The following is a 24,941-nucleotide window of genomic DNA, read 5'->3' on the forward strand; positions in this document are numbered from 1 at the left end:
CTTGTGATGTCGTCCATATCCATTACAATACCTATGTCGCTACATGCGGACTTACAGTTTAAAGCAGTGGAAGTGATTGCATGTGTAACTGATCATAACGGAATCATCATTGCTTTGATCTCTAAATCCCACAAAACTGGTACTCATGCTTATAATGATTCTGTTCATATTTGTTCAAAGTTGCAAGATTTCATTATGACTAAACCCCAGTCAAACTCTGTACACATTCTGCAGAGCTGGACACAATCATTAAACCAAAAATGCCAGCCAAGTTCACCGTAGCTTCTACATGCTTTAAGTGCACAATGTAACATAAGCATTGCTATTTCGAATTAGAAGATAGTTCGTTATGTCATAATTATGAGGTACATATCTCTTAATTACGAGATAAGGGGGTTTCCCTTGGTGGCAGCAGTTAGCTTCCGTAAATTCACCATTTACATTGAATTTACTTGTAATTTAATATCATGTTTAGTAACCCGTTAACTGTTCCTTTGCATCATGTATTTACTATCCCTTTACCTGTTCAAGCAAATACATCATACATTTTGAGAAACCATCTTTTATGACTATTTAAAAAAACAAAATGACAACATTGGACAAATTACAAAATTGGAGAAAAAACAGCATACATTTTTCAAATTAGACACATTGTATCTAACTGCATAATTGCATAGTGAGTTGGTGAGCATATTGAATCCTTGGCCATATCAACAATTTTCCATTAATTTTGGAACTGTACAAAATTACACACTTTACAGAAACAAATCATGGAAAACACTCCCTACCTGCTGTATAAAACAACAAGTTGTGCTGTATTTCACATTCTTTAATTACCTTCATTGTGGCTTCATCCCATGGTGAAAACATGTTAGGTTCACAGGCAAGCATGGCATAACCATGGAACAAGTGTAAATAATAGTATGGCTGTAACAAGCCTTGTGAAGAACTTTTTGGAGGTCAGGTAGCTATTCTAGTAGTCCAGTAGGGCAAGGCAAAATCGAAATCAGGTATGCAGGCAGTGTCGTTATTCAGGAGGCTGTTAAGAGGGTGTGAACAAGTCCAAAATGACGAGACAAAGACCGAGTCAGATTGGCAGGCAGTGTCGTTATCCAGGGAGGCATTGAGAGGGTGCAAACAAATCCAGAGGGAGAGACGAAGACAGAGTCGGGTAGGCAATCAGTGTAGTTTCCACGAGACTTGAAGAAAGGGATCATAAAGGTTTCGGAGGTGAAGAGCTCAGAAAAACAGTAGACTGTTTAATACCAAGTGATGAAGTGAAAGTTGAAGAGGTTTAAATATCAGGTGTGGTGAGAAGTGAGAGACGTGATACTGTAGGATGATTAGCTTTTGCGTTGTTGTTCTCGGGAATTGGATTGTGCTGGTGTCTGATTGAAAGGGGTCGTGGGAATGTGCCGGCATTTATCTGAATTATGTGACTGACTATGTGAGAGCGCGACAGTTGCAAATTTATTAAAACAAACTTGCATAAAATAATAATTAAAATCCATCACCTGGGAGATGTATGATCACATACAGTAGCCCCGATGAAACAGGAACATAAAACATCATATTACAGTTTTATGGGTTGAATAATGTCTCTCGTCTAAAAGAAATTGTATTATTGAGTTGAATTTATGAACATCTATTGTCCCAATAATGTAACTCATACAATGATAATATAAAACCAACAACATTGAACAACATCTCCCACTCAAAACATTTCCAGTACCATAAAAAATAAGAATCAGATAATTTGTTTTAAAAAGTCTAAAAACAATAATAATAAGAGCCATACACATACATATACATATACATATAGATCCATTCTGTGTGTTATCTCCTTTTATACCCCAGGAAAACTGGATAAATTCAGAGACCTCTATAGTAGTTCCAAAGGTTTTAATTGTGCTTCTCACAAGCATAATGCTATTGCATATTTGTTTTTCTTGGATGTTATTTAAAGAAATACTTTGGTTTGAACAGATGTGGCACTGTGGTTCCTGGAATTCAATTATTTGGCAGAACTATGTTCTGTGCAATGCTGTACTGTTGTAGAATAATATTATTCTAGAAAAGCAAGACACATATTCAAGTTCATTACTTATTTTGTTATATATATGGTATGTTCCTATTTTATTAATGATTTGCATGCACATGTATTTTATGAGAGAGCAGCCAATCTTAAGACAAAGATGGAGTATGTGAAATGACAGACAGCTACAGTAGTTGTGAAAAGATGAGTATAGAATAGTTGAACAGATTCTTGAAAGAGCTGAGTCTCATCACACAGTTTTACTTTTGATGTGACAATCTGTATGTGGTACCAGACCAGGGAAAACTCTGATCCTTGATTCATTGTCCTACCTCTTCAGGTTGTGAAGATCAGGTTGTGATATCAGGATCATTGGGCTATTGTATTTATTTATGAAGAATACCCACACCGGTAATGTGTATGGTGCCATTTCAGACAAGAAAATGGTGCCAAGATAGATGAATGTTTATGATGAGGAGTCATACTCCTCCAAACTCAATAACATGTCACAATGTTCACAGCGTTTCACTATTTCAATGACCATTCTACAAAAGGTATGCACATGGACATTCCCCTTGAATTTTTTAAAACCTCTGAGATGTACTGAAATGATAAATTAGAAAGAGACTAAAAAGATCAATGCCTCCCTGTACAATAGAAATACTGTTGCGTTGCAAACAGTTACATCTGTAACTGACTGAATATTTACCTATGCTAGGTGTAGTCAGGATGCAGTTAATAAAAATATAATGAATGTAATGTTGCTAATGTAGAGCCCATCCATAAGATAGATTAAAAAACTGAACCAACTAATTACAGAACAATAATTCTGAATTCTATTACTTTTGTCTGTGGTTATGGAAATAACTGTTAGACTTAAATTCAAGGATTACTTACAGAATATGGGAATCAGATACTTGAGTCAACATTGATCTGGAAAGTTATGTCTTGCTTTATCAACGTTAGAGTTCTTTGAACAAGTACCTAAAATAATGGAGACACACCAAGCATAATATAAAGAAAATGTGGTTTTTCAGAAGGATTTTGACAGTTCCTCATAAAGGATTAATTCTCAAATTACAGGAGGTTGGCAATGTTATATTTATATTGAGATATAGTTAGGAGAAAACAGTGAGTACAGATAAGGAATGAAAACTCAATTGAGGTGAATCAATGGGGTCTTTAAGTATTTAAGTCAGCAAATGTTAAAATGTTCATTTGGAAGGGAGGAAATATGTGATTTAATTTAGTTGGAATTTGTGTTTAGAGTGATGACAGACCAAATAACCCTCAAATCTAATTCATGTTTGAGGGCAGTAAATAACCACAGGATTAGTGATATACTGAGATGGGGAAATTGAATGGAAGACCCAGCAGTGCAGACAGGATTCTTTGCTACTTCCAAAGTAACCATTCAGGCTGTTCAGACTGAGGGTATATTTCCATCACAAAAATGGGAGTTGGACAGTGGCTTATGTTCACAATAGCATACTGTATTATTGCATATAATGGCCAGTGTATTTTTCTTCTTTTTTGTTTCTGATTTCCTCTCCATTTGCGTTTTTTGTGCTCTGTAGCACATATTGTATGGCAGGTGAAAATCATCATCAAATTGAATGACATACTGTTTGCTTAGACACCCATCAATCAACACACAAAGGTCATACATTGAATGTGTGGGGGTGCACAGAAGGTTGGAACAGAGGGACACAGAGGAAAGAAAAAAGGACACAGGGAAGAAGGACAACGCTCTGTGACACCTGTTCATCTGTTCATACAACTGGTCCCTTAAGTAGCCCCTACTTGTGTATGTTTTCCTACTCCCTGTGATCACCCAGATATTCCTGCTCCTCATTCTAAACCTGGAGTTCTGGCTAGAAAGAGAATATATAAGCCTCAGTAGGTGGAGGCCTGGTGGGGGACAGACTCTTCTTCTTTAGCATTCATCACACCTCTATTCTGTATTTGATGTAGACAGTAGGGTAGTGGGAATATAAGGGAAATCTATATTTGGGACTGTCTGGACTAAAGAAGTCCTATGTGCTATAGGCAATTAATACTGATTCAGGAGAGTGGTGGTGTTGGATTTTGTTTTGGGACTTGGGTTGATCAAAGAATAAAAATTGCAATAACATAGCTTACATGTCTATGCTGTTCTGTTGGTGTGCTGATTGTTCTAGAGCAGGGGTTCTTAACCTTTTTAAGAGTGCCACTCTTTTTTGGGGTTAAAAATATTTCCCCCTCCACATACACACACATATTTAAATATTGACACATTGTATAAATTGTAAGCCCACTCACTTAATGGGATGGTTGGGCCTGCATTGATACACAGACATGTTCCAGATGCAGCTTAGTAGGGCTCAGGAAGTCGCAAATCATCTTCTACCCTGAGACGGGCTCTGTATCTTTTTTTGAGGTAAGTAAGTACAGAAAATCCACACTCACATAGAAATGTTGATCCGAAGGGGACAGGTTTTTTCAGTGCCAAAGTACTCAGTCATGGAGATTCAGTTTGTACTGAAATCCAGAAGTCAGTCAGAGGCCTCTCCATTAACCTCTGCTTCAGGGCCATATCAGTGGTCAGATCAATCAACGACTCCTCTATTTCAAGAGCAATCCCTATTGGCTTTGCAGAGAAAGGATTCCTTATCCATTCATCTGTTGCAGACACTGCCCCATTTACTGGAAAATACGCCTGAATCAAAAAGGTCAGCTTTAAAACAGTGCTGTCATTTAAACACTCCTCTAGTTAATGGAAAGCCTCAAAGTTCTTGTTGTCCAGCTGAGTTTGCAATAAGCATAGCTTTCTGACACAAACTTTCACCTTTGTTGGAGAGAAGACAGATGCGTTTTTCCCTTGTCCCGCATTCAACTCGTTGTGACGTTTGAAAATGTCAGTGCCTAGCAGGGAGTTTTTCTCCATAGAAATGCTCTCACTTTGAGCTCGTAAAGGTGACTCAGTACATCGTACTTTACTGTGGTACAAAAGCTGATGATGTTCTGCTCCCAACTCTTGACAGAGAATTTTGAAAAGTTGTGCACTTGTTGCACTGGCCTTAATGGAATTTACAGTATGAATAGCTTCATCCATTACTTGTTTGAGTTTTGAGGGCATTTTCTGAGCCGCAATATGAATTATATGATCCGTCCAAAAAGCAAATGGAGAAATGACCTGTACATTCATGACTAGCCCTCTGTCTTTGTCAGTCATAGCTTGTGCACCATTTGAGCGGATTTCCACACACTTGTCCCAGTCAATTTCATGCTCACATACATATGTGTCCAGCAAAATGAAAAGTTGATCACCAGTGGCACGCTCGGTAAGAGGACGACAGAACAAAAAATCCTCATTAATTTCTCCCTCTTCAACAAATCTGCCGTAAACAAGCATTTGTGCATCTCTGGAGACATCAGTGGTCTCGTAAAGTTGTAAAAAAAAATACTAGATTTTATCTTAGCGATCACCTGCTCTTCCACGTCACTTGCCATACGCCCAATGCGGTTAGACATGGTATCATTTGACACTGTTAATACTGTTAGTTGCTCTGCAGTGATTTTCCCACACATGATTGAAACCATTTCCTTAGTGCGCGGTAAGAAAAAAGTCTCAACTAACGTGTTGTGGCTTCCCAGTTCTGGCAATCCAATTAGCTATGATGAAAGTCCCTCCTGGTTCACAGTGGTGGCTTTTTGGAGGTTATATTGTTGGCCTTGGTTAAGAATTTTGTGCTCTGAGAAAGGAATTATGGGCTATGTTCTCATAACTATCCTTAGCTTTGGGGAGTAGTTGGCTGACAGCGGCAATCGTTCAAGACTCGTATCTGGTAATAAACCAGATAATAGGTAATAGACATCCTGTCATGAAACTAAATGTTCTCTTGGTACGCAACCAACTAAAACTGTCTTGTAAACATTTTCCTGCTGGAATGTCTGCTATTTTTCTGGATTCCTCTTGTATGACTTAATTAGTGTGACTCTCACTGTATAAAAAGGGAAAAACTGCTGTATTTCAATTTGAGCTACATACAGAACTGTATTCCATACTGTGCTCCTGTATGCATAAAATAAAGATCTGCTTTCCTGCTCACCTCAAGAACCTGATCATTGAGTCATTTCCACAATTTGGATTCCCAGCGAGCGGTGAGACTTTTCCTACGGTGAGAGAGGTGGAGAAAAGCGCCACTAAGAGGAGGTAAGGACTACTCTTTCTAAAAAGTCCCACAGTCTTTCATTTGCCATGGAAAAACTCTCGGTGCTCCTAGAAGAATCCAAGGTGAGCCAGGTGAGCAAATGGATTTCACCTCTCAGAATGAGAGAAGCACAAGTGAAGTTGGATTTCCTTAGGCAGGGGTCCTAAGACGGCACGTTTCAGGGGATGCCCCAGGGCAATGGGTTTTTATAGGATAAATGACTAGCCCAGGATGAATAGGCTTGCAGCCGATGCTGCAGGAAGTCTCAGACTGGATATCAAATAAGTTGAAGTTGGAAAAGAGAGATTAGAAATTGAAAGACAAATTTACATTTGGTGAGGGCATGTGGTCAGGAGGGGATATTAAAGCAGTTTTTGAAGAATGGCAAAAGATGTCTGGCAATTAGAAAATAGAAGTAGGAGAAATATTAATATTTAATAGAAATATTAAGTAGGAGTTATTTTGGCATGCAATTGTGAGGCAGGGAAGAAAAAATAAAATTAACTGCCACTGATAAAGAAAAAAGGATATGACAGAGAAACTAAAAGAGCTAAACGATTTTAAGGACAAATTACAGCAATAGAAACCAGAGATAAAAAGAAATTAGCCAAGCTAACTCAGGAGATCGAAAAATTAAAAGAGCAATTGAAATCTTGCAAATGCAAAACTTTAAAAGGTACTGCATTGTACCCCAGCCTACAATCATTTAGAAGAACCCCAGATGATGATCAAAGCTACAGTATTTACTGCCAGAATTAGCAGGGTGGCCTAGGGACCACTGGTGACCCACAACCTCATAGAGATGACTGGGATGACACCTGGGAGTGGAGAGATGGGGGCTGAGCCACCCCCCAAATTTATTCCCAATAAAGAAAAGGTCTAGTAGTGATCCAGATATAAGATAGGGAGGGAGGCTGTGGAGGGGAAAAATAGGAAGAAGTGTAAAAATGTTTGTTTAAAACATTTAATTCATTACATTGTATTCACACTAGGCTGTATATCTGGGATGTGATATCACTTGATGATTCAGGAGTGAATTACATACTTTCAGCAACTTCCAGTCATTGTGTCTAAAGTAACTAGAGGCAACTGGAGACAGTATCTTTATGATTTAATTTTTCTGGTCTGAAACCAGGCTGTCTCTTAAGCAGTTTCACATCAGTTAAGTTTCTTAAGGCATGGCAGCCTTTTATATACATTCAGTCTCATCTATGCAATTGGAAGTGCTATAAAAAGTGTGTGTCTCTGTCATCTTTTCTGTCTTGTAATTCTTTTCCTATTTTTTTTGTCAGGTTACCCCCTAGATCTGATTTAAATGAGTGGTGCTTCTGGAATTTGCTTTGGGACTTTGGCTGCTAGAACAATACAAATTGAAAATATATAGTTTACACAACACACTATGTTGGTCAGTGGGTGTGCCAGTGGCTCTTGAGGATTTGACAACCTGTGAGAGGAGAAGGATACTAGCATCTTTAAAATTGTGTATCTTGTACATTACCATGTATTTTGACTTGAAAAAATGAAATGATTAACTTGGTTTATTTTTGTGGTTATGAAAACAAGCTTATTTTCTTGTACTGTGTTTGTAAACATTATTTTTTCAACCAAACATGAAAAAAGTGTACATTGTCCCTTATGCACTAGCAATCATGGTCACTCATTTTGTATTTAAAAAGTATAGATATAGGAAGTTGTACTTAAATCCCCATTCATGCCCAACTAAAAGAATTTGACTGTCCAAAATTGGCAAACTTTCTGAACTTTGGCAAAAGCTTGAGAGTGGAGACAGCAGCAGTGACTTCCCAAGTTGTGCTCAATGATTGTTAGTGTTTTCAAGACTTGTGTGTCACGTGGATTTTATAAAGTGTGTTTTTTACAAATGCTGTTATATTTAAGAAGCTGTAGAGTAACATCTGTTTCTTGTCTTACAAAAAAGGAAAGATGACTACTCAAAATGTGTAGAATGTTTATAAAATATCCACTTCATAAATAGTCCTTCTGCAGATTGGAACATCCTAAAAGAGTTCCAACAGTCATATCCAGCTCCTCCTTGAAAGAGTAAATGCACTCATGATTCCATTATCTTGAGGAAAGGGCAAATTTTGCATTTCATAGAATATGCACTCATCAGCATAACAGCACAAAGAAGCTGGTACTATATCAGCTCATTTTAACACTGTGTTCCAACATCACATTCCCAAAAACCTTTCCTTACTCTAGAACCCAGAAACCTGTACCAAAAATACAAAATGAGACATGAATGTTTTGTAGATTTGCAGCTGAAGAATAAAGTGTTAAGTGCTCCTAGCAAATGCAGGTGAAGTCCAAGTTGGTGTTGTTCAAGTTTGGACAAAAACCCTTGACATTAATCATGTTCTCTCCACAGAAATAAATTAATAAACTTTGGAAACGAAATGAAGAGACTGACCAAATAGCAACTGGACTTGCTATCCAGTACACCAAACACATGGTTGAACCGACGAAGGATTCAACATTCACAGACACTAGAGACCCAACTCTAGTTGCAAAGTCTGTATTGATATGATGAGTAATATCTAAATAAGGGGTACCAGTCAAGTTCAGGCAAGATTCTACAAAAATCTAAAGCATTTAAATAAGAATGGAACAGAGAAAAATCTAAAGAATATTTTTAAGAGGGAGATACCCAGGGAGTACAATCACTAAGAACAAATTCAAATTAAAACTTAACTCAAGAATTAAATTAAAATAAAATAATAAAATATTAGCAAAGGTAAAGAAAAAATCATATTGCCGACTATAATAATGGAATCAAGAACTTAAATATAAAGAAAATGTGTTTGATGTGGAGCAGTTTTGTTTTCCGAGAGGCTTCAAAAAAAAAACATAGGGATGTCAAAACCTGAAAGTGAAGCTGTTAACATGGGTAATGCATGCTTTCTGAGGCATTGGAGGTGGAGTTAGAAACAAAAGTTACATAGTTTAAGGAATGTAGCCTTTGAAGGAAAAAGGCAAAGCTAAAAATAAGTAAAAGGGGAGAGAATAGATATGGAATCAGTAGACAACAAATGGGAGCTCACCTCAAATTGCCATTAAAGCAAGCTTTAAAGCAACAATATGTGAATTCTGCACATACAGTGGTGTGAAAAAGTGTTTGCCTCCTTCCTTATTTCTTATTTTTTTGCATGTTTGTCACACTGAAATGTTTCAGATCATCAAACAAATTGAAATATTAGACAAAGATAACACAAGTAAACACAAAAAGCAGTTTTTAAATGAAGGTTTTTATTATTAAGGAAAAAAAAAATCCAAACCTACATGGCCCTGTGTGAAAAAGTGATTGCCGCCCCTGTTAAAACATAAATCAACTATGGTTTATCACATCTTTGGAAAGCTGAGTTCAATTTCTCTAGCCACTCCCAGGCCTGATTACTGCCACACCTGTTCTCAATCAAGAAATCACTTAAATAGGACCTGCATGACAAAGTGTAGTAGACCAAAAGATCCTCAAAAGCTAGACATCATGCTGCGATCCAAAGAAATTCAGGAACAAATGAGAAACAGAGTAATTGAGATTAATCAGTCTGGAAAAGGTTATAAAGCCATATCTAAAGCTTTGGGACTCCAGCGAACCACAGTGAGAGCCATTATCCACAAATGGCGAAAACATGGAACAGTGGTGAACCTTCCCAGGAGTGGCCGGCCGACCAAAATTACCCCAAGAGCGCAGCAACGACTCATCCAAGAGGTCACAAAAAAACCCACAACAACATCTAAAGAACTGCAGGCTTCACTTGGCTCAGTTAAGGTCAGTGTTCATGACTCTACCATAAGAAAGAGACTGGGCAAAAATGGCCTGCATGGCAGAGTTCCAAGATGAAAACCACTGCTGAGCAAAAAGAACATAAAGGCTCGTCTCAGTTTTGCCAGAAAACATCTTGATGATCCCCAAGACTTTTGGGAAAATACTCTGTGGACTGACTAGACAAAAGTTGAACTTTTTGGAAGGTGTGTGTTCCATTACATCTGGTGTAAAAGTAACACAGCATTTCAGAAAAGGAACATCATACCAACAATAAAATATGGAGGTGGTAGTGTGATGGTCTGGGGCTGTTTTGCTGCTTCAGGACCTGGAAGACTTGCTGTGGTAAATGGAACCATGAATTCTGCTGTCTACCAAAAAATCCTGAAGGAGAATGTCCGGCCATCTGTTCGTGACCTCAAGCTGAAGCGCACTTGGATTCTGCAGCAGGATAATGATCCAAAACACACCAGCAAGTCCACCTCTGAATGGCTTAAGAAAAACAAAATGAAGACTTTGGAGTGGCCTAGTCAAAGTCCTGACCTGAATCCGATTGAGATGATGTGGCATGACCTTAAAAAAGCGGTTAAGGCTCGAAAACCCTCCAATGTGGCTGAATTACAACAATTCTGCAAAGATGAGTGGGCCAAAATTCCTCCACAGTGCTGTAAAAGACTCATTGCCAGTTATCTCAAACGCTTGATTGCAGTTGTTGCTGCTAAGGGTGGCCAACCAGTTATTAGATTTAGGGGGCAATCACACAGGGCCATGTAGGTTTGGATTTTTTTTCCTTAATAATAAAAACCTTCATTTAAAAACTGCATTTTGTGTTTACTTGTGTTATCTTTGTCTAATATTTCAATTTGTTTGATAATCTGAAACATTTCAGTGTGACAAACATGCAAAAAAATAAGAAATAAGGAAGGAGGCAAACACTTTTTCAAACCACTGTACGTGTGCATACTTTTTCAAGACACTATATTACTACTAAATAACAAACAGGAAAAATAGAAGGAAAAATGAGGTAGGCCAAGAGAGAAATAAAAGAATACCAAAGCAAGTAAGAGCTTCAACAACATGGCTGAGCAACATGTTCCACACTTCCACTACCCTTTATGTAGAGAAGTGCTTTCTATTCTCAGTTTTAAATCCATTTCAGTTTTAAATTCATTTCATGATACATGAACCACATGTTCTCTGGTTCATGTATCATGGTTTATTATGAAGATGTCCACTGCATTAAAGTCCTCTCATATTCTTCCCTAAAAGATTAAGTAATTTTAGATTGTTACTGTAAGACTTTTCATGATAATAATTGCTTACACTTATATAGCGCTTTTCTGAACACTCCACTCAAAGCGCTTTACAGGTAATGGGGACTCCCCTCCACCACCACCAATGTCCAGCATCCACTTAGATGATGCGACGGCAGCCATAGTGCACCACAACACTTACCACTCATCAGCTATCAGTGGGGAGGAAAGCAGAGTGATGAAGCCAATTCATAGATGGGGATTATTAGGAGGCCATGATTGGTAAGGGCCAATGGGAAATTTGGCCAGGATGCCAGGGTTACACCCATACTCTTTTCAAGAAATGCCCTGGGATTTTTAATGACCATAGAGAGTCAGGACCTCAGCTTTACATCTCATCCGAAGGACAGCACCTGTTTACAGTATAGTGTCCCCATCACTATACTGGGGCATTAGGACCCACGTGAACCACAGGGTGAGCACCCCTTATTGGCCCCACTCATGCTTCTTCCAGCAGCAACCTTAGTTTTTCCCAGAAGGTCTCCCATCCAGCTACTGACCAGGCTCACACCTGCTTAGCTTCAGTGGGTTGCCAGTTGTGAGTTGCAGGGTGATATGGCAATTTTACATTAAAATGTTTCAAAGCATTCCTATGCCTTTATTGAAGAGTAAAGTTTTACTTAACTTCTGTAAGTTTAATTTTTTTTTCTTTTAATATTTTTATTCATAAGCAAACTCGTGATATATATGTATACCTTTCATATTTCAACAGAATATTGTTCCCACAAAACATCTGGATAGCCTTGCTGAAATGTATAGTATATGTAAGTAGCAAGCATGTGTCAGCAAATTGTTGAGCTTCTGATGAGACAAACCATTTATTAAACTACCAAATTCCCTCATGGAAAACAGCTCTTCTGTTGCTTTAATTTACTTTAATAGTGTGACCAAAGCAAAATGGAGTATTAGAAAAACTAAAAAAGGAAGGCCTTAAAAACCTGCTAGAAACTTGCATTTGCTGTGTTTCAAATGTCCCTCTGTATAATTGTTAGTCTAAAATTAAAAAAAGAAAGTGTACATTGCACATTATAAGTGCAAAAGATTATCCAACATACATTAAATTATTTATTTTACTTAAGATCTGTTCTACAGTGGAGTAAAAGAGTAAGATATTGAAAATATGGGGAAAAAAGTTATTTTGCTTTGATTGATTGATTCAGAATAATTCCTTTGGCTATTCAACACTATTTCTTTCCAAAACCTATATATAGTTTCCTTTACAGCTGTGTTGTTGGACCTCTGCATTAACTTTACTATTCAATAAAATGCCATTACACTGCCAAATATTTGTAACTATTTTTTTTTCTGAACTGGATAAAACAGCCTGAATGAAAGTACACATATGCTGCTTCTGCTATGGCCAAAAAGGGATCTGACCTTGTTAGAATCAGCATTACTAAAATCTGGGGATACTCACAGGGTCTCTAAGCTGTGCAGCCCTTGAAAGCAGTTCTCTCCTAGAGCCTGGATTCTGTTGTTATGAAGATGACTGTAAAAGAAAAACGTTACTTACTCTTAAAAACCTGGCAAGTTAAAGTGACTTACAAAACATGCTGGTCAACATCATGTCTGCCATAACTGAGGATGAGAAATTTTATTGCATCATTGTACCATTGTGTGAATGCGTGCACTTAACCTGCATGCAAATATCTGCACATACTTCACTTAAAATGGCTCTAACCTCAACCTTAAAGCCACAATTCTGTAACATGAAATGACAAAGCCTGTTAAGAGCAACAGCTGCTCCATTACACTTCATTAACTTCTTCATCTTGCCAAAACTGTTGCAGTGTTTTCTAAATTAAGGAGCAGAATAAAAGCTGACCTTTTAGTTCATTCTACTGTATGTCTCTTGGTTAATATTGTTTAATATACAATTCAATTTATTTTTATAAAGCGCCTTTCACAACAAGGTTGCCCCAAGGAGCTTAACAATACATTTTGTCAATACAGAACAGAAGACCAGAAGACAACAAAGGAGAAGAACCAAAAACTCCTTAGTAAGAAGAGAAAAAACCTCTACGGGCCCAAGGTCAACTGATTGCCCAACCCCTTTGGGCATGCTAACATTAAACATTATATAATTTAAAAAAGGAAATGATTAATCCATTCAGCCAACATGTCTTCTGTGTGTTAGTACTCCATGCAGATCTCTGTAGACCAGTAAATTCCTCCTAAATTATAGCAATAATATACACATATATAAATTAATCAATTAATAATAAATAAAAGAACTTCAGCTGAACTGACTGAAAACTGAAGTGTTCCAATGTTCCTGTTCTATATACTGTCACTTTTAGCCCTTTTTTTTTACTTTTTGATGTTCAGAGTTGGAGAAGCACAGTGGCAATTCCTAGGGTGATATCTGTATGGAGTTTGTAACCTCTCCTTTTGTTTGAGTGGGTTTGTACCAATTTCCTCACACAGTCCAAGACATACTGGTAGCTAAATTAGCTTCTGTAAAAAAAAACTTGGCACTGGTGTGAGTATGTGGGTGTTTATTTCTGTTTGTGTACTGTGACGGACTGGCATTCTGTCCAGGATTAATGCCACCTTATACCCGTTGCTTGCGGGGTTAGGCTTCGACTCTCCCTGTGACCTGTTGCTGGATAAGAAAATTTAATAGAAAAGAAATGGATGGATCTTCAGCTTGTTTAGATTCAAAACTTATACTGTAGTTATTTCTTGCAACCAGATGAAAAATCTGTTTACTGCATATTTTCCTTTATCTACATCATCAACCTTCTTTCAGAAACCTTTGATTAATGAGCAGACAACAATTTTTATGGCTGGAGTTTTGCACGGGTTTCCTATCAGGTTTCATGTTGAAAATCCTCATGCTCACCTTTATGCCTCTACAAGGCTTAATACTTCAGTACCTATCCGACTTATCTTCCTACTCCCCACCCAGACTTCTTTTGTCTGATTTTGCTCTGTTTGTCCACCAAGCTGAAAAGAATGTTAAAATGTGGCAGTGTGGTGGCCCTGTGGCTAAGGATCTGCACCTGTGGCTGGAAGGTTACCAGTTTGTAAACCGGCAGTGGAATCTTACTCCGTTGGGCCCCTGAGCAAAACCTTTAACCCCAACTGCTCCAGGGGTGAATGTCTGACCCTGTGCTCTGACCCCAAGCTTCTGTCTGTGTGTTTCATAGAAAGCAAGTTGGGGTATGTGAAAAACAAATTCCCAATGCAAGGAATTATGTATGGCCAATAAAGTGATCTTATATTATATATTTGTTTTAACTGTGTATTTGTTTTACTTTTAAGTAAAGTGCTTTGAGAAAATACTTTTAAAAAGGCACTATATAAATGTGATTATTTTGAGCAATTTAAATTTAGAACATAGAAACAGAGTGACTCATTTATGTTTATTTTACAAATATAAGCTTTGACCTAGGAAACACAGAATGCCCTTTGGTTTTGAATCTAGCTAAACTGTATGACTTAAGCTGGAATAGTTATATGCTTAATTACAAATGTACATATTTCTAGGTCTCTGCGAATTCTAATTGAAAGTCACTTATAAAGACACAATGACTTTCCATGAGAAATATTTGCATATCTACTACTGTAGATTCACTACACTGTGTACCTGGGTATTGACTGTATGCTGCCTTATATTGTACAGTATTGTACAGCATTTGGATCCACCTGATGAAGAGTCAATACTTACAGCACTACAAGGTTGGACAGGTTACGGAAGGCTCCATCCGGAATGTGGCTAATGCGGTTCAGTGCCAGAGTCATGGCCTGCAGGGCAGGAAGACTATTGAGGGCACCCACAGGGATCTCTGTCAGTTCATTGTCATCTAGCCATAGGTGCCGGAGTGACTGCAGCCCTGTGAATGTCTGCTCTGGTACCTCAGAAATTAGATTTGCATCCAAGCGGCTAGAAAAAATATGGAAATTCAAAAGCTTTTTACTGTTATGGAAAATCATTCTCAATTTTAATCTCACTGTCATCCTGTCATTAACTGTCACCCTAACCCTAACTCATGCATTCATATTTTAGTTTTCTAATCCAAAAACAAATCATACATGTTTTTCTTTTACAAAAATAAAGCTAATTAAAAAGTTTATTTTCTGATATTTTAATTCTTTAATTTTACAGTGTGAATTAAAATACATTTTATTAATACTCAAGTAAAGATATATTGTAAATGAATAATGATAATGTTTAATAATTATGTTAAATACAAGCTGATTTTTCTTATTATTGTATTTTGTTACTTAAAAAAAGGAAGAAATATAGTTTATGGCAATCACTGGTTCTTGTATTATTCTTTTTAAAATTTTGTTTACAGTTCACTGCTTCTGTACATCTTTTTATTTTTTTAAGGTCTCTGTCATACAAAGCCTTGTGTTGATGACTACATTAGTAGGTTTGAGACTGAATGAAGCTTTAAGTCCCCATTATAGGGACAAAATCACTCTTTTGACAAGCATGGAATGAGCATTTACTTAATAGAAAAATAATGGAAAACAGGAAAAAAGGGTAACCGGTACATAGAAAGTGTATTCTTCAGAATGTGTCTATTTTAGTTGTCTGACTGAAACGTTTGGCATTGGTTCACCAGTAATTATATCACTTTTTTTTTTCCTTCTTCATAGTATGGCTCAAAGCACCCAGGAACTGTTACACATCTTACTGCAGGTTTTGTTATGCTTTAGAGCAGTCACACTTGCATATCTGCAGGTGTTCTACTCTGCATTCTACTATACAAATGCAGTGCTTGCCAATTACCTGAATTGTGGATTGATTTAATAAAGATCTTTTAAATAATATAATAAAAACTTTCAAATAAATTTCAATTATCCTCCACTATGCAATGTTTCAAAAAGCACTCAAAGCCTCTCTCTTCCAATTAGGAATCTATACAAAATGAGTCTCTGGGGATTTATTAGTGAAATTATCATTCTTATTATTATCTTCTCTTCTGTAATATCCAAAAGACATTTTAATTTAATCTTATTCAAAATTAGCCTCCTCCTCCTTATGGTAAAAGCACAAATGCAGAAATGGATCTAGTGTACTGGGGTGAGAATGGTGGTGCTGGGTAAACCCTACATGATGGAGAAGGCATCGTGTTTTTTTTTAATTGAAAAACTACAAAGTTAAAAGCAATAAAATCAGTGGTGTCCTGAAATATTTGTTAAAAAATTGAAAATAATTTCTTTCACAGGTCAGTCAGAATCTTTTTCTCTCTTCGTGGTCAAATTTAAAAGACCAGGAATTGCATTTCCACAATTAGGATGAATAGTCCTCTTAGCCTAACAAGCAACAATTTTGATTTTACAAATGTGAGCTGTGGTGTCACATCTCGTGACACCATAATTGTAGCTCCTAAAATAATCCATAACATTAAATACAGAGTTAGGGCTATAATTCACATTTATTAGTTGGCATCCTTCTGACTTCCTGAATGATAAAGGAACCAAAAAACAAGAGAAAGGGCTAAAAAGGTCATTGACCATTTTTTACACAGCTGTAAACTTTTCATTCACAGTTTCAGCTTTGCTAAGAGGATGTATTTACAGTGATGGAAGCAGATCACAGTGTTGAGTATCCTAATAATGAGGGGTTAGGTGAAAGGACTCTGTCATTTCCTTTTTTCAAAGAGGCCCACATGTTTGTTAAGCTTCTGAAGAAGTAGTAGGACTCTATACCCTAATACTACATTGTTATATTGCTACTGTGAGCAGCTATTGTTGAACAGTGTTCTATATGATCAAAAACTGAGACATGACCGAACTCCAATACACCTGACTCAGCCGTTCAGCTTGACAGATTATCCACCAGATATAGATTGGTCTGGATCAGCTGGTAAGAAAAAAGGTAGTGATGTATGTCTTATGATAAACAACTCCTGGCGTTAATTCTGAAGCGATTTTGCTCTCAACACTCTCTGGAATATCTGAGTGTAAAATGTCATCCTTTCTATCTACTGAACTGAATATTTGTATATTCAATGTTATACACTCTGATCATTAACAGTAAATCTTTCTCACACATACAAGGAAACAGGATGTACCCTTTACTGTATAGGATCAACAACCAACTATCCTTAATACTTTTGATTTCCAGGAAAGAATGTAGACACTAGTAACTCTTTGTATCTGACATTCAGGGTAAACTACTAAATCGTGCAAGTCAGTCCAATAGGAGCTTATTTAACCTTTCTCAAATTAAGAAATGGAATGTATTGTGATTCATTATATATGAACTAGAGCAAAGTTCTCTCTCAATAACAGCAATAATATTGATTATTAAATTAAAGTTATATTAGTAATACTAAAAGCAAGTGTTACTGTTATTCTTACTTTAGTGGTTCAAAAATAAAGTCACATTGATATTGAGAGACATGGCTCTTTTTGGCAGGTAACAGTGCTGACAGTTGTCTATGTCTTCACTTCATAACACAACAGGATGCACACTCTCTGGGATAAAGAATTTTCTATATTTCTATAATCATTATATATAAATAGCTTTTGTACACATTAAATGTCATGTCATTTCCCAAACCACTTTATACCATACGGTGTCGCAGGCAGCTGGAGCCTACCCGGCAAGCAACGAGTGCAAAGCAGGGTACACCCTAGATGGGGCATCAGTCCAGCACAGGGTAAGTGCAAGCCAGTCATACATGGGGACAATTTGGATGCCACAGTAAAGGCCAAGGGGGAAAATTTGGCTCAGACACCAGGATAACTCCCTATTCTTATCAAGAAATGCCCAGGGATCTTTAACTACCACTGAGAGTCAGGACCTCGGTTTAACCAGGAGGTCTCTTATCCAGGTACTGACCAGGCTCAACTCTGCTTAGCTTTAGTGGGTAGCCAGTTGAGAGTTGCAGGGTGATATAGCTGCTGGCCACATTAAATGTGTAGCGGTGAGGCTTAATAATAAGGCAGAATTAAGTGTTCTGAGCCTTCCCAAATGAGGCCCCATTTCTCTGTTCATCTCTGTGGTGCAGCCACAGAGAAACCATTCATGCAAGATGTTTTCTTTTGATAAGGACAGCTCCCAAAGGGGGATGCACTTAGCTAAGCCTGGCTATCATGATCAATGGTCATCCATTGGCGCCTATCTGTCTAGGGAGTGCCAGTTGGACATCTGGACTGCATTACTAAGTGTCAGGAGTAAGCGACTCATATCTCACCTTGATCAACCAATCAGGGACTGGTAGGGCCGACTAACCCACGTGGGACTCTGATGCCCATGGAACTTTCAGCCAATCAATGAGCTGAAGTTCCTCCAGGTAAAAACAGGCAACACAGAGAGCCTGAGAGATTCAGATTCAGATTCAGATTCAGATTCAGATTCAGATTCAACAAGATTCAGTAAGATTCTAAAGGGAATTCAAAGGAGAATTCCAGGTCAGGACGGCCCAGGAGCAGAAGGCTCCCAAGGGCAGGACATTCTCGCAGCGCGCCTCCTGACCATCCTGAGACTCAGCCCGGACAACCACGGAACGGCCAGTGTGTCCGAGTGCCAGAACTTTCCTTTGTTCTAAGAGTCTAGAGTGGAGGTTGCCAGAGAGTAACCAGCAGCAGGCCTTGTGAACCGGTCGGAACTGTGGACAGCTGAATTACTATTCAGAACTAGCTCTTCATCAGGAACGAACTTCCTGACTTGCTGGGACCCACAGTCATCTTTTCTCCTGTGCACAAACTTTGCTAGTTAAAGCCAACAATGAGCATCAGCAGCGCACCGTCGCAAGCCGCACAGCACAGCCTGGCACCTAGCCAGAGAGCGCGGATTGGACAACAACAGCCTGCAACGGTTTCTTTGTGCCCGCAGGAGATCTGAATCCCCAGAGATTGGATGAGTATTCAAGTTCAATGCATTACAGCTCGAGAATTCAATTGTTATCCCAACCAGTTGATATCAATTTAATTCCTAAGAGTTATGTACTCGTTTTGAGTATCTAATGTAGACGTTGTAACCAAGTTCATTTACGAAACGGTCTTAATGAATGATATACTGAACGTATGTCCTCTTGATATATGTAACTCTTTGTAACTGACCGAATATACCTTTTGTATTCTGGTAACCCTCTCGATAAGATCTGTTAGGTTTATATGCATATTCCATGTATTAATAAATGTATCCTCGTGTATTAGTACCTGTGTGTGCGCGTTGTTTGAGTTATGTCGCATGGTTGGACTCTAAAGCCATCAAAAGAATCAACTTTGTGATTTACTGCTACAATTAATAATTGTCTCAGTAAATGCCCAAACCCTACAGAACTGGTGCCTTCAGAGAGCCACTATGATTACATATTTGGCGTCCCTGACCCGGTTTTCCCTACATTATTTGACGTCCCTGAGCCGGTTTTCCCTACAAATGTATAGTTAAATATTATTAAAAATGTTATTAAATGAAAATCAATAAACTTTTATCACACACAGTTCTATATGTTTACTGTTAGATTTACTTTTATGTACTGTTTTAGAGCTTTCAACAAAGCATTTGTACTGACAATAATTCTCTGGCAGTTAAAGTTTGGATGACTATAATTAACTTTTGAAAAGTTTACATAAGGTCACATAGGGCAAATTTAATTTTCATTTGAAGTGTTTAATATCATAATTCCTCTGTTGAATCTGAATATCTCTCCTGTTGAGAGGTGCTGCATTTTAGTGCAAATACCAGCCAGGGCAGAGTTCTCACTGTCCCTCAGCCCTCTGAAGTTAATATCTTTTCATCCTTGAGAAAACACTAAAGAATCAAAGGCCTGGGCCTCACCACAAAAATGCATTTATTGTATGTAATAAGAAAAATCATCATGCCTCTGAGCTAATTCAAAACCTTTCATACTCTGAGAAGGTATGTATTCCAAGGAATTCAATAAAGCTATTTCCACACTCACATCAAAGGATCTGAGTTATAAAAAGAATTTGTAACTCACTTTCGTAAATAACATTAACAAGAAAAGAGATAATAATGCTGAAAATTTTTGACGCATTTTAAAGTGTTTTATCTGTTTCTTGAAGCCTAAGTCACACTCATAGCATCTAAAAATCTCATTCTGCAAGTACTCCTTTATTGTTTAGTTGGGCAAAGGGGTAGCAATGGAGTCTAATCCTGGAATGAAATGGCGATAATAACTCGCAGGTCCCCAAAACATTTGTATTTGCTTCTTTGTAAGGTTTAGGCCAGGTTTTAATTAACTGCACCTTCCGATCTTGTGGTATGATCATTCCTCTCCCAATCATATAACCAAGATAATTGGCTTCCCAGGCCCCTAGACAACATTTATTTGGATCGGGTGTTAATCCTGCTTCTTGCAAAGCTCCAGTCACTGCTTCCAGATGTTGTAGGCATTGTTCCTATGTCATACTATGAATTACGACATCATCCAAGTAGGCAGCTGCATAATTCGGTCAGTATTCGGTCAATTAATCTTTGAAATGTAGCTGGAACCCCATGTAAACCAAATGGAAGGACCTGACACTGGTATAGCCCTTCAGGTGTGGCAAAAGCAGTCGGCTTTAGCTTCTTCGGCCAGCAGCACTTGCCAATATTCATTAGTAAGATCTAGGGTACTGATATATCGCTCGATTAGCTTATCTATATGGGGCATAGGGTATGCATCAAACAGAGAGATCCCATTTAACTTTTTGAAATTATTACAGAACCAAATAGTTCTGGTTTCAATACTATCGGACTAGCCCACTCGCTATGGGATTCCTCTATTATTCCCATTACTAACATTTTTTCTACCTCTTCTTTAAATCATTTCCTTTTGGCTTCAGGTATTCGGAAGGGGGGGCAGTCTTACCCTTTTCCCTGGTTCCATGATAATCCTATGTTGGATAAGATGATTTTGACCAGGTGTCTGGGAAAAAACATCTTTGCTTTGTGATAGGAATTCTTGCAATTCCTGCTTCTGAGCCTGAGCCAGCTCCCCCATAGCTACAGCACCTCTTTCTTATTCCAAAGGGTCAGGGGAGAAGTGGGTAAGCAGAACGTCTGCACCATGCCATTTATTTAATAAATTGACATGGTAGATTTGATGCTGACGTCATTTGTCATGTTGCTTGACATAATAGTTGACTGGAACCACCTTTTCCACCACCTCATAAGGCCTCTGCCAGGAAGCCAAGAATGTACATTATAGGTTTGGAACTAATACCAGTACTTTATCCCCAGTCTGAAATTCTCTTGCAATAGCTCCCCTATTATAAATTTGCTTTTGTTGGGCCTGGCCTTTCTCCAGGTTTTCCTTCACAATGGGAACAATGGCGTTTATTCTTTCTCTCATTTGTTCTACATGTTCAATGCTGTAAAGGTGAAAGTTGATGCTCCCAAGATTCTTCAACTAAATCTAATAAGATCTGTGGTTTCTGAGAGTATTGTAACTCAAAGGGAGAAATCCCGGTCGAGGCCTGCGGTACTTCTCGAATCGCAAACATGAGATAAGGGAGCAGCTGATCCTAATTTCTTCCATCTTTTTGCATGGCCTTCCTCAGAATGCCTTTCAGGGTCTTATTAAAACGTTCCACTAGACTGTCTGTTTGAGGGTGATTTGTCTGATTTGATGAATACCCAAAAGCTTACATATGTTCCGCATGACTTTTGACATAAAAGGAGTTCCTTGATGTCACGAACAGTTCTTTCCAGGTGCTATGCAGATGACACAATCCGGAATTGTGAGGAAACGCTAGGAAAAAGTCATGCAAGAGACGGGTATAGAGACAGGGGGGCGTGTCCTAGGTGTGCAGGTGTCCAGGGGAAGTGAGTTGGGGGTGAACAATCCAAGACAAAGTCCAAACGGGAAACCAAAACAGAACCATAAGTCCATGGCCAGGCGATCAATCCAGGGGATTAAAAACCATGGACTTGGTTGGGACCGGCGGGGGAGATCAGGAACAGAAAGTTAAAACCAAAAAGGAGCCAGATGCAGCAGGACCCGAGCTCTCACAAAACAGAATTCAATGAAGAGCCTCAAATGACGTCTGTGTCTGGCTTTTAAGGGGGAACTGAAGAGGGGCTGGTATAAGGAACAGGTGTGGGGAATGTGCCAGAACTAGGAAGGGTTGGAGCGCCCTTAAGAGGAGGAGTAGTGATCGTGACTTGATCTGTTAAGATATCTTTAGGAATCCCCACTCTAGAGAAAAGTTGTACTAGCTCCTTAGCTATGTTTTTGGCTGTGACGGCTCTCAAAGGAATGGCTTTGCGGTACCTCATGGCATAGCCCATATTAGTAGTATATACTGATGCCCCTTTGTGGTTTTGATCAGGGGTCCCTCCAAATCCAACTCAGGGTAACTCAGGGCACTATTATTATTACACAACTTTTCATCGATTTTTCTTATATGTCCCCATGCATGTCTCAATTTTCCATCTTCCAACAACTGGGCTGTCCCGAACTTACCTTGATGTTCAAGGGGCTCCCAGTTTGGTAAATTCATATTTATGAATTCATCTCCAAGTTCGGAGCCTTATTCCTGTTGGTCCACCCCTTCAGGGGAATCTACTGTGTTGTCACCCATGTCTTCAGGACAGTGGAGTGGCCTTCGCCTAGCTGACTGGACAGTGTTCCAAATTTGGAGAAAGTGGGGACAGTCTCATCCCAACACCACAGGGTAAGGCAACTGCTCAACCACTCCTACAGTCGAACTGTATGTTCCCTTTTCTGTAGAAATGTTATTTTATGCTGATGGATATACCTTCGTGTCCCCATGAATACATGTAATAGGGATCCCCTCCGTTTCCCTGATCTCAGTTTCTTCGGGTAGTATTATAGGGGTCACCAGGTTCACCATACTTCCAGAGTCCAACAAGGCCTTGACATGTTCTTCCCCTACTTTGATTTTAGTAATGTGGGGATCCTCACAGGTCGGGATGCTTGCCGTGAGGTAGTTACACCTTGCTTCATCTCTGGTGTCTACTTGCATGGGTTCAGACTGGCTGGGACAATGGCTGGTCAAATGCCCTCTTCATGACAATTAAAGAATCTATCAGTTTCTTTCCATGGTCGGGGCCTTTGATCCGATCTTTCCTTACGGGAGTTCTTAAATTGAGGAGCACCTCAATAATCACTTTACCGACCAATATTTCATTTCAGTTTCAAAACTCTTTTGGTTTCTCCTCTCCTCTTTTCGAAATTACCATTTCTTCCCTAATCAAGGCTTCAGTGGCATCCTGTCTGTCCACTAAGTCAACTGCCTGGTCTAGTGTCTGGGGATCCCTATCACATTCCTTTTCAAGTAAAGAGGCAGACTTCTCACAAAGTGATCCAACACCACTCTTTCTAGGACTTTTCCTGAGTTTAGTTCTTCTGGCTGGAGCCATTTGTACCAGGTTAAAGATTTGAGACCTCGTGAGCTTGTCCATTTGATATCTCCAGTTCTGAAACCAGACCGCGCGTATTCCCATTGTAACCCCTAATCTCGCCAAGATCTCCTTTTTTAGAGTCTCGTAATTCTCTGCATCCTTTTCTTTTATATCATAATACACTTTTTGGGCTTCTCCAATTAAATAAGGCGCATTGCTCTCTGGGCCATACATTCCTAGTGGCTGTTCTTTCAGAAGTTGTTAAATAAGCTTCCACATCATCTTTTGAAACCCAATTTGTTCAAGATTACAAGTGTCTCTCCCTGTTACTGGGGTTTGTCTAATTTCCTCCAGTCCATAATCCATTTTCCCCATCCTTAAACTATTCAAATTCCAAAGTCCGTGAATCAACACAAATCCACGCCATAACCAAGCCACAATCCGTAAACCGTAGTCCTTTTTCCTTTTGTTACTTAGTTATTCTTTAATCCTTTCATAAACACACCCCTAGTTCTTCTTTCTCCTCCAAACTAAATTCACCTTATTGGCTTCCACACCCACTCACCGTTTCCGTTTTCCGTTTTCCATAAAATATTATGTTTCCTGATACGGTTCACCTGTGTCTCGTTGTTTCGTTGAATAGGCCCTTTCCAAAAGTGGGTCAACTGGTTCTTCTTGGTGCCCATTTTGCTCAGGTTTATATAGAGTATATTAAGCATATCGTTCCGGAAATACCTGTCATGAATGACCATACCCCTGGTCATCTTACATCACCTACTTCCAATTACAGCTGCTTTCATTGAAAATTAAAAATTATGCATTAGCACATTTTTAAAAGTTAATATTTTAGACAAAAGCTGAATGTTCAAACACATTTATGTGTAGAAGAAGTAAAATACCTGTAAGGACTGCAAAGAAAAATCAACAGCTAAAATATGTTAATCATATTCACCACCTTTGCTATGGCAAATCTAAATTATTCCACGGAAACAAATCATAAATATTTGAATGGCCTCTGCGTGCAATATCAGAAGTGCACATGGATTCAGAATTAAAATGTTAGAAAGGTATTAAAAAATCAAATAAATTAATAATTATACTTTTATTGACAACATTAATGAGTGATGACATAAAGATCTTTATAAAATATTATGATTCTGATATTTAAATATAATAATTACTAAGTAAAGTTTCATAAAAAAGTAAAGCAAAAAGGCAATTTTTAAAATCAAAATTAACATTTTTAAAATTACAATTTTTAAAATTAAAATTATTGTCAAAATTGATAAAAGTCATGTTATGTTACACATAGCAAAAAAGTGTGAAATAAAATAAA

General features: G+C 38.2%; 1 protein-coding gene across 4 annotated transcripts in view; it reads right to left on the reverse strand.

Annotated features, from left to right (window-relative positions):
* LOC102694532 (leucine-rich repeat-containing G-protein coupled receptor 6) overlaps positions 1-24,941 on the reverse strand; it is a 247,502-nt gene that overhangs the window by 72,560 nt on the left and 150,001 nt on the right. For all 4 annotated transcript variants that reach the window (XM_015342092.2, XM_015342091.2, XM_015342093.2 and 1 more), the window contains 2 exons: positions 14,996-15,211; positions 12,740-12,811 (listed from right to left, as the gene is read on the reverse strand). In XM_015342092.2, coding sequence (XP_015197578.2) covers positions 12,740-12,811; positions 14,996-15,211 — 288 coding nt within the window. The remainder of the gene's footprint in view (positions 1-12,739; positions 12,812-14,995; positions 15,212-24,941) is intronic.

This window comes from Lepisosteus oculatus, chromosome 5 (assembly GCF_040954835.1).
Source record: "Lepisosteus oculatus isolate fLepOcu1 chromosome 5, fLepOcu1.hap2, whole genome shotgun sequence".
NCBI classification, from domain to species: Eukaryota; Metazoa; Chordata; class Actinopteri; order Semionotiformes; family Lepisosteidae; genus Lepisosteus; species Lepisosteus oculatus.